General features: G+C 29.9%; 2 protein-coding genes across 2 annotated transcripts; one reads left to right on the forward strand and one right to left on the reverse strand.

Annotated features, from left to right (window-relative positions):
* The first annotated feature begins 5,048 nt into the window (after positions 1 to 5,048).
* On the forward strand, positions 5,049 to 5,564 carry LOC129611554 (uncharacterized). The gene has a single exon (XM_055524752.1). The coding sequence runs from the start codon at positions 5,049 to 5,051 to the stop codon at positions 5,562 to 5,564; it is 516 nt and encodes a 171-aa protein (XP_055380727.1).
* Positions 5,565 to 10,155: 4,591 nt separating this feature from the next.
* LOC129611555 (serendipity locus protein beta-like) lies at positions 10,156 to 10,877 on the reverse strand. The gene is made up of 2 exons (XM_055524753.1): positions 10,557 to 10,877; positions 10,156 to 10,464 (listed from the first exon to the last, which is right to left on the reverse strand). Exons 1-2 carry the CDS (start codon positions 10,875 to 10,877, stop codon positions 10,156 to 10,158), a joined length of 630 nt encoding a protein of 209 aa, XP_055380728.1.
* Positions 10,878 to 11,380: the final 503 nt, after the last annotated feature.

The following is an 11,380-nucleotide window of genomic DNA, read 5'->3' on the forward strand; positions in this document are numbered from 1 at the left end:
TCTTTAAAAATTCAAGTCAAAGATACGGTTCGTCAGGGAAAAATCGATGATGAAAATATTTTAACAGATAACGTTGTTTATAAGGAAATTTTTCGTTCTTAATTGTTAACTAATTCTTAAATTGAATTTTAATCATATCTATGTAATTAACAGTGACACATATTACATCTTAAAATTTATTAAATTAAAAATATTTCCATTACTTTTATTTATCATTAATCTTCAAACCAATATGATATTTATGCATATACAAGTATATACCTGCATATGTATGCCATAATATGTACAAATTTTTCTAAACTTATTTTAAAATTGATTGCCACAATCCTGTTTTTACAACAGATAATGCTGCTTATAAGCAAACCACAGGGGCCCCTAGTTTTTTAAATTTTAATAAATTTTTCAAATTTATTATATACTTCGGCTGATTTTAATATTTTATAAAAACAAGCGAATATGCTTTGCATTTTTTTTTTTACTTTATTGTGGTATTTTATAATGACCCCAAGCATAAGTGTTGATATTATTTGTTGTTACATATCTTTTGTCATCATTTAAACTTAATGCAATTTTATTTAATATCTGAGTATACAATATAGGCAATTTAGATCTAAATGTATTCATAGAGCAATATTTAGTTTGATTATTAAATAATGAATTCTTAAAATCATCCTTAGTTAAAGACTTGACTACATATTTTTTAACTCCTTTAGATTTTTTAATAGATTCATTAGAACTCTCCAAAAAATACATTTTTGATTTTAGTCTGACAAATTCATTTATTATTTGCCTTTATATAGCACTTTTCTAAAAATTTTTTGAAAAAATGTGCTTATTTGTTTCACTCTGTCCGTCCGTCCGTCCGTGGACACTTTTTTTGTTTACAAAACTTCTACACCCTTGAAGAGAGAAAACTGAAATTTTATATGTACATAGATCTTTACTAGAAACTAATTTTCATAGATTTTCATACATAATTTTTACCTATCTCCTCCCTCTAGAAGTTATATCCCCCAAAATCCTGAAAATGCCATTTTTAACTATTAATTGTAGTAAAACCATAAGCGTTTTTCGAATTTTGCAAGCGCAGAAAGGCAGCGGCTTGCTTCTCCTATTGCGGCATATAGTTAAACTTTAGAAAAACAAAATGGCCGTTCAAATTTACCGTTTTCTAAAATCCGTTTTTTTCATATTTTTGATGTTGTTTTCCTTCTGGACCCCCGGTCCAGAAGCCTGAAATTTTACCAGCTTTTAGACATTAACAAATAGTTAACTTCGTTAGAAGAAAATTTTTTTCCATCTCCACCCCTCTCAAGTTATCGCCTCTTGAAATTTGTAAAATTTAAATTGTTGACGCTTTATATTTCCGAAACAGCAAGCTTTTTCAAATTTCTGTAAACGCAAAAAGCTAACGATAAATTCCATGACATTGAAAAATGTAATTATTTTTCTTAACTCATGGAATTAACCCTTAAACATATGCAATCCTAGAAATAGTTTCGTATATGAATGAAAATAATTTTAACAGTGTGGAAGGTATACACAGACTGTATTTAAGAGCAGTATTTTCATTTGCTGAAGGAAAAGTGGTACAAAACAAATCATTGGTTTGACCCAACTTTATTTTATATTTACCGATCGCACAATAGGTAGGTTATGTGACGGCAACAAATTTTGCATATCGAGTTTTCGGTGGGAACTTCTCAAAGGTAGGGAAGTGTAAATAAACTACTTTTAGCAACCTGTCGTTCTGTGTGTGTGTACGCGTGTGTCTCAAGTTTGGCTGAACTGATTTTGATGAAATTTTATATGTAAGTTTATTTCGACTATGGCAAGGACTGATCGACTTTTGGGATATATAAAACTTCGGGAATTGCACTTTTTAGCGGGCCTGTTTTACATTTTTACCCGTTATGAAGAAAATATTCAACAGATTTATTTGAAATTTCATATATAAGCTTGGCTCGATCGTTCGCGAAACCTCCTTGCTTTAGGAAAAAATCAGGTGTCAGCAACTGGACGTTAACAACGGGCCAAATATACATTTTTGTATATATAAAGCGAAATCGTCAACCGATTTCATTCAAATTTTATATATAATTTTTTCGTATAAAAACAATGAGCATATAAATTTTTTGGAAAAGTCAGGGCTCCTTTTATCATATCTACTGAAGATATTAATTGAATTTCTCGAAATTTGATATTTGAGTTCTGGTGTTCACCGAAATTAACTGCCGATCATTTCAGGAAATTCGAGTAGCAGAAAGCGAAACTCTACTAAGAGTCAAATTTACATTTTGTTAGATGTAGAATTATTTAACAGGCATTTTTATAATATTCCGTAATAACAAAGACAATGCACATTGCGGTCGGTTACGTGCTTCCACATCAGATTTTATTATTTGATTTTTAAATATTTTCACATCAATGCATCAAAATTTTATCAAACCGTAAAACTTACAATTTTTTTAGTTTTTAATATGTAAATATGATATAATTTTTTCTCATTAAAATTTAGGTTTTAACTTACATAGAGTTTAAGTTAATTTGTATACTATTTCTATCAACAAGTCTCATGAATTTGCCTTTATTATTTTTCCAAATATTTAAAATAAGCTTTAAAACTTCTGTGGGAGCTACTCGAACCTGTCAAGCAATTCCACCAAAACTTCAGAAATATATTTGACCTATACTTGGACACATGACTGCCAAGTTTCATGAATCTGACTTTATTATTTTTCCAAATATTAAGAATAAGCTTTTAGACTTGCATGGGAGCTATTCGAACCTGTCAAGCAATCGCACCAAAACTTTAGAAATATGTCGGACCTATAATTGGACACATGATTGCCAAGTTTCATCAATCTGACTTTATTATTTTTCCAAATATTTAAAATTAGCTTCTGGAGTTGTATGGCAGGTACCCGAACCTGTCAAGCGATTCCTCTAAAACTTCAGAAATATATCTGACCTATAATTGGACACATGACTGCCAAATTTCATGAATCTGACTTTATTATTTTGCCGAATATGAAAAATTTACTGTTGAAGTTGTATGGCAGCCACCCGAACCGGTGCAGCTATTCCATTATAATTCTCAGAGCATGTGTAGAATATAATTGGACACATGTATACAAAATTTTATATTTATACCTTTATTAGTTTTTGAAATATTTAAAATAAACTCTTTGAGTTGTATGGCAGCTACCCGAACCCGTTGTCCGAATTAGTCCAATAACAATAGGGCTCGTCCTTGGCACAAAAGAAAAAACTTGTGAAAGTTTGGTGTTGATTGCATTATTCGTTTTTGAGTTATCGTGCGGACGGACGGACTGACGGACGGACGGTCGGACAGACGGACATGTCTAAATCGACTCAGAATTTTACGCTGAGCAAGAATATATATATATATGTCCATACCGCAGATGACTCCTTCAAGTAGTTACAAACTCCATACCAAAGTTAATATACCCTTCACGAAGTGCAGGGTATAAAAATTACTGATAAGGTTGTTGGAGAAGTGTGCTTAAAAACATATACATACGTATGTTAGAAGTGTGGCTATTTTATATTATTATATCAAATATATAAAATTACGTTAGGGAATTCCTTTTATATCAAAAGATTGTTAATTAGTCAGCTATTTGGTTAAGTTTGTTAAGTATATATAGTTCGAAAGTATGGAAAATATATAGCAGACAGTATGAAAGTGGAAAATCTGAAAAAGTATTAAAGTGAAGATAAAAATGCGTTTTTTTTCTGTTTTTAAATTCATAAAATAGTCTTTTAATTATCTATATTATATTTTACAAGATTTTTCCAGTTTATGAACAGTTATACATATAATCTAATAAATAACAAAAACAAAAAAATGAAAACAGCAAAAGAGAATAGTGGGTAGAAACATTACTCAATTGATTATACACACTGTAAAGCAAAAACAAAAAATCTGATGTGGTCAGCACATAACCGACCGCATTGTGTATTGTCTAGTTAAATGAAAGTGTTGCAGAATATTATAAAAATGTCTGCTAAATACTTCTTTCCAATTTTTAGGACATTAGTAAGCTTATAGTTAACATACTTAGAAAAATGTAAATTTGGCTCTTAGTAGAGTTTCGCTTTGTGCTACCCGAATTCCCTGAAATGCTCGCCAGTTAGTTTCGGTAACAACCAGAACTCAAATAACAAATTTCAAGAAACTCCATCAATTCGTTCCGTAGATATGGTGAAAAATGTAAAATCGGCTCGCAGATCAGTTTTCGAACCCTGATCTTTCCAAAAAATTTACATGTTCATTGTTTTAATACAAGGAATTCAAATATTAAATTTCAATGAAATCGGTTGATTATTTCTCTTTATATACACAAAAATGTATATTTGGCCCGTAGTAAACGTCCAGTTGCTGACGCCTGATTTCTTCCAAAAGTTAGGAGGTTTCATCGCCGGTAGAGCAAAACTTATATATGAAATTTCAAGTAAATCGGTTAAATATGTTCTTCAATATGCTCAAAAATGTAAAACAGGCCCGCTAAAAAGTGCAGTTCCCGAGGCCCGATATATACCAAAAGTTGATAGATCCGTGCCATGGTGGAAATAAACTTACATATAAAATTTCATCAAAATCGGTTCAGCCGAACTTGAGATACACGCGTGCACACACAGACCGACAGACCGACAGACCGACAGACCGACAGGTTGCTAAAAATAGTTTATTTACACTTCCCTACTATGGAAAAGTACGTTCCCACCGAAAACTCGATATGCAAAATTTGTTGCCATCACATAACCTACCTATTGTTTACACAATACGGTCGGTAAAAATGAAAAGCGAAAAGCGAAAAGCGAAAGAGAATAAAAAAAGAGTAGTAATATTTTTCATGGTATAAAGAAAAACATGGTAATATATTGCGCATGTTTGTTGCTATCTCTTTTTAAATGTGTTACGTCACGTGCATGGCAAAAACTGTAAACAAAAATATTTTTCATAGAAAAGTGACGGGCGTATAGTTAGAGTAAAATTAATAATTTAAAAAATACAATTAATAATGGTTATTTGCGCGGTTTTTAATTGCAATAGCAACAGCGATAAGAAATTAAAAAGAAATATGAATGATTCATCGTTCAAGGAAACGAAATTTTTTCGATTTCCAAAAAATAAGGAAATCGCAAAAATATGGATACAAAAATGTGGAAGGGAAGATAAATTTAATATCCAAAGCTCGTACATATGTAGTAAACATTTTGTACAAGAACATTATCGGCGAAATTTACAGCATGAACTGCTGAATTATTCGCCAAAAAATAGTAAAAAATTGAAGGATGACGCAGTCCCGCAGAAAATTTGCGCATTACAATTTAAGTATCGTCTTAGAAACTATTTGCTGGGCCGAAATGAATCAATCATATCTCAATCTGCAAATGTAGAAGAAGATCGGGAAGCAGCTTTTAAAATGAATGTTGATGAAGGGTATTCAATTCCGAATAGTAACAACGAAGAAATTGAAATCGATGATTGTGAAAATCTCTTAGCAAATAGGATGCTTTCAGATTTAACAGACTAACAGACTGTATCATTTACTGTAAATGATACAATTGAAGAATTGAATGATTTAGAATTTGATTATTTTGATATCAAGGGTCAACCTTAATTATCTAAATAATCTATTGACGCTGGCAAATGATGTAGAATTAGATTCAAATATAAAAAAGAAATTTTTCCGCTGCAAAATATTTTTTAAAATACGAATAGATAATTCTGAAATATCAGCAAACAGTCGAAAAAGAAAAGTAAATAAAATTTTAACATAATGTTAGTTTATTTTCAAAAGTTTTAAATAAAAAATACTAAAAAATTATAATTTAAAAGTTAAAAAATATGTTTAATATAATTGACATTGAATAAGAATTAAAATTTCAAAAAAACTAAAATAGCTTCATCTTTTATTTTTTCAAAAACAAAATAGGTCTTTTATGAGAAACTCATATTTTCCTATTAAACAATGTAATTGTACATAACCTAAAAAAATTTCTACCATGCAGATGACGTAGATGCGCAGAAAATACAAAAATTGAAACTCTGAATATACTACCATTTTTTCTTTATACCTTGATATTTTTTGTTTTTTTGCTTTACTACCATAAACAAAAATAAAAAGCAAAAGGAAGCGAAATATTTTAAATGAGTTAAGTAAGAGTAAAATAATTTTTTGTTGTTGTATTTAGCATGGAATGGAATTAAAAAAAATAAAACTAAAAATTGTGAGAGATATAAGAACACGAATAACGTTACGTTACGTACTAAGCCAATTATTCTTCGTGTGCTTGCGAAATTTCAATTGAGGAAGTAGCCAAGCCAGGTCTGTATAAAGAAAAGAGGCATTGATTTTTTATTAGTTCACATTCACTTTGGTTTTAAAGTTTAGCGTGAAAGGTTCTATTTCCTTTCCTTTTAATTTTGTTCGGCATCAGTTCCCCATCCGTCTTGCATATGCCATGACTATAAATAAGTCCCAAGGGCAAACTTTTGAAAAGGTTGGCCCCTATCTCCCCTAGCGGTGCTTTTTGCATGGGCAATCATACACAGCATGTTCAAGAGCCATAGACTCCAATTCTTTAAAAATTCAAGTCAAAGATACGGTTCGTCAGGGAAAAATCGATGATGAAAATATTTTAACAGATAACGTTGTTTATAAGGAAATTTTTCGTTCTTAATTGTTAACTAATTCTTAAATTGAATTTTAATCATATCTATGTAATTAACAGTGACACATATTACATCTTAAAATTTATTAAATTAAAAATATTTCCATTACTTTTATTTATCATTAATCTTCAAACCAATATGATATTTATGCATATACAAGTATATACCTGCATATGTATGCCATAATATGTACAAATTTTTCTAAACTTATTTTAAAATTGATTGCCACAATCCTGTTTTTACAACAGATAATGCTGCTTATAAGCAAACCACAGGGGCCCCTAGTTTTTTAAATTTTAATAAATTTTTCAAATTTATTATATACTTCGGCTGATTTTAATATTTTATAAAAACAAGCGAATATGCTTTGCATTTTTTTTTTTACTTTATTGTGGTATTTTATAATGACCCCAAGCATAAGTGTTGATATTATTTGTTGTTACATATCTTTTGTCATCATTTAAACTTAATGCAATTTTATTTAATATCTGAGTATACAATATAGGCAATTTAGATCTAAATGTATTCATAGAGCAATATTTAGTTTGATTATTAAATAATGAATTCTTAAAATCATCCTTAGTTAAAGACTTGACTACATATTTTTTAACTCCTTTAGATTTTTTAATAGATTCATTAGAACTCTCCAAAAAATACATTTTTGATTTTAGTCTGACAAATTCATTTATTATTTGCCCATTTATCTCATCTTTAAATAAACCTAAAACCTTTTTATTAACTAAAGGGAAGCCATAAGGGTTATCTAGTTTATAGTCCGATGTGTCAAATGAGAATTTTGATGGATCGGATTGCTGCATTTCTGGTAGAATATCTTTGTAAAAATCTTCATATAATTGTAATGGAAGTTGCACATATGTAATTTAGAAAGTTCAAGAAAAGTAAATTCTAAGTATATTGGTTTGTTATAAAAAGTATGAAGTTTATTCAATTGTACAGCACACAAATCGTTGCTAAAAATAGATATACTAGGAAAATTAGGTTTCGCTATCATAGCACGAGCTCCCAGATGTTTACCCTTATTCTCCCACGAATTAACAATTTTAACATCTTTTCTTTTGTCCACGTTCTCCATCGTTTTACCAAATGCTGCGCAATTCATTAATTTAAAAAAATCTTTTTCAAATTTACTCCTAGCTAATGTTCAGTGATGTGTATTTAAATTGATGTATTTCTGCATCCAATGAGACTGATCGAATTTTAGAACTCTATGAAATTTTGTGAGAATAAGACCATGCTCAAGACATTGTTTCAGGTTCATATAATGAATAATATAATTCTTTTTGCTATTTAAATCTAATATTAGCTTCTCGATTTTACCAGACGACGATGATGATGGTGACGGAGACTTTTTTCTTTCACAGCAAAAAGGTAGATCATTATGTTCGTCATGTAAACGTTCTGGATATTCAAGATCTACCTCAAAAATATATCCAACATTAGAGTTTTCAGATATGGATGAGCAATCTATGGACCCATTCAAAACCGCCTTATGGCAGATATTTGGACATTGCCCAACAATATAGGTTGTTGGCGTCATAATAAACAATATATGACTGTTTACTGATGTCACAATTAGGATCATTATATTTGTTGGAGGCTTTACTATATCTCAAAGAGCATTGACTGATACCTCCGCGAATTCCCTCCTGGAAAAATTTGTACATTTGAATATCGGTTAGCAATTCTAATTTTATACCTGTATATTTTAGCATCTTTCCATGACAGCCCAGGTGCTGTGAAAAAATGGGAGGCATCTAAATTATAAATTTTATGACAGCATTTCCTAAAATTTTCGAAAACGTCTGCGAGAAGCAGAACATCTGTTTTAAGGTAAAGCTCTAAATATTTCCATAACGTTTCGCAATTAAAGCTTTCCCATACCTTAACCGCATGGTCATAATCGCTTTCAGAACACAGTGTATTGATTAAATTGTTGTGGAAATTTTCCTGAGTAGGCAGCTGGTTTTCTTTAAGTTTTTTTAAGCAATCTATATAGTCATAAGGGAAGACTCCCTTTCTCTTAAGTAGAGAACATTTTATATCGTCAGGAAAGAATTTTTTCATATTAACGAAATCATCAGCTAGGTAAAAATCTAAAAGAGTCTAAAAATCTTATTTTGAATGAATTTCCGTAGCCTATTTCTATAGTTTTAGTTAATGATATATACAGCTCTTTATTTACCGGTATAACTTCTATTGCTCCAGGAATTTCATTGAGTGACTTAAAAAATAAATGCGAAAAATTGTGGAAGAATACTGGAAAGAAATGTTTTATATTATAATTTAAATTACACTTTTGATGGGCAGATCCTCGATATAACCCAGTTAGATGACAATGATCCTTTACTTTAATTTCCCCTGATTCAAAAAGTTTTTCACAAATAAAGCATTTAGTGCTGTTTTCAAAATCCTCAATTTATTTCTCTGTTAACTTTTTCATTTCCATGGTTTTGTTTAAAAATTTAGTATACAGCTTGATGCATTCGTCAATTAAAGAAAGAATAAATTGATCAGCGCAATCATTTCCTGAATAGAAGAAGAAAACCGAAAATAAGAAAATTTCTAGTGTATGCATATATTTAAAACAATATTATGAAAACATTTACCTTTGAATACGAAAAAATGAATTGTCTAATGAAGAATCAAACGAGCATTTAATATAATAAGAAAATGCAATAGGTACGTGAACTCTGGCATCTGTTGTTGATGATGTAGCAGGATTATTTTGACAGGCAGCAATTCGTCTAAGCATGCACTCCGAATCAGCATATATAGTAAAAGGAACTTGTAAACTGTTACTATAGTCTTTAAATTGTAGAATATTATCATCTACCGCTGGGAGTCTCACAACGTTTTCCGAACATATTGGTTTATGACTGATCAATTTTTGCTCATTTCGGAAATGTTGTAAACAATGTGTGCACAGATGTATTGATTCTTTGTGACAGGTTGTTTGAGCACGTATTAATCAAGATAAATTTTTTATCCAGACGAAATGACTTTTATCATTCTTTTCTAGAAGAAGTAAATTAACATGATTTTGTTTTTCCTTCTTTGTATGATAATACGGTCCTATTATTTGAGTTTGGATACCTATTTGCTGTAATCCATAAACATTAATACTTATCGATTGGTTGAGTTCTTCTATTTTACTTATATTTTTGACTTTAAGAGGATGATCAACGCCAGTGAAATCCAAAATATCAATTTTACTAGTTGTTAGACTAATGGTATCATTTTGTATGCTTTCGATATTATAACTCGAGGTTTTATTACAATTATTAAGACATATTAGAAACCATTTAAAGCAATAATCATCATTATTTTTAATGTTAATACACGCTTTTTTAGCTTTGATTGTTGAAGGTAACTCAATAAAAACCATTGATTGATGTATATTTTGCAATATTCATTTCAACGAAGCAAATCTAGGCCAGAGACCATCCGCTATCTTTTTCCTGAAATTCTTCAGCCTGAGTTTTTATAACGCTGATCATATCTTCAAACACGTTATTGATTTCAGTACTACGATCAATACGAGTAACAACCCTTTTAGTATTAAATGACTTAATACTTTCTTCACTATCAACACTCTCATCAGAATTTTTTGGTTTGATGAACTTTGCAAATAATTCTAAGTTGAATTTAATTGATATATGCTGATCTCGAGCTTCATCTAATTTTAAATTTAATTCTGATTTCACATTTTCGGGAAAATCTTGAGATAGCAAAATATCCTCATTTTCATTTTCACGAATATATCATACTATTCTACCTCGGAATGTTGTTTTAATGCATTTTAAATAACAATGATCATCAACAGCTGTACAGCCTTTAATTTATGACTAATTGTCCTAATATGGTGATACCATGAGTTTTCAAGAATTTCACTTTCACAAACATCACAATATTTCATGGTAAATTTTTTGATTTTTTTGGGTAAAATATTTTCTGCTTGGTGGTTAATCTTTCGTTTTTTATTAGAATAATAGTGAATCTTTTTATGCCGTTGTAAAGCATCAGCACGGCTAAAGCCTTTCCTGCAAATATTACACCCGATTTTCTCTTTATTTTGATGTAATTTTAAATGTCTTTTAAGGCTTTTAGACCAACTAAACACTTTAACACAAATATGGCAAGTTGTATTCATTTTATCACTTAATTTATTATTAATTTATAGAGCTCAATCTATTTTAAAATTTTTTAAAGAATTGAATTAAGTTTTTATATAGTTTTGAAACATATGAAAGAACAGAGAGGTTATATATATATATATATATATATATATATCTATATATGAGCATACAAGGTTATCTAGAAGCTTTTACAAAAATAAAAATTTTCGTTTTGTTTATTTTTTATTATTTATTAGATAAAATTAAAATATAAGAATATACAATAAGTAAAAATTATTTATCCATCGTTTTCCTCCTCTTCATCATTCGATTCAACTTCAATGAGCTGAGCTACATCACCGTTACCACCTCGCTGGAACTCCAAGTCCACTGTTTTTCCTAGCATACCTGCAATTATTGTATGAAGCTATAAAGCCCCATATTTAAACCTCTTACTAGATTTGCCGACATTTTGGAGAAGCGACTCGGTAAAAAATGTTGAATGAGCCGTTCACCTGGCACATTACGATTATTCCAT

The sequence above is a fragment of the Condylostylus longicornis genome, unplaced genomic scaffold (assembly GCF_029603195.1).
Source record: "Condylostylus longicornis isolate FDR11 unplaced genomic scaffold, ASM2960319v2 ptg000052l, whole genome shotgun sequence".
NCBI lineage: Eukaryota > Metazoa > Arthropoda > Insecta > Diptera > Dolichopodidae > Condylostylus > Condylostylus longicornis.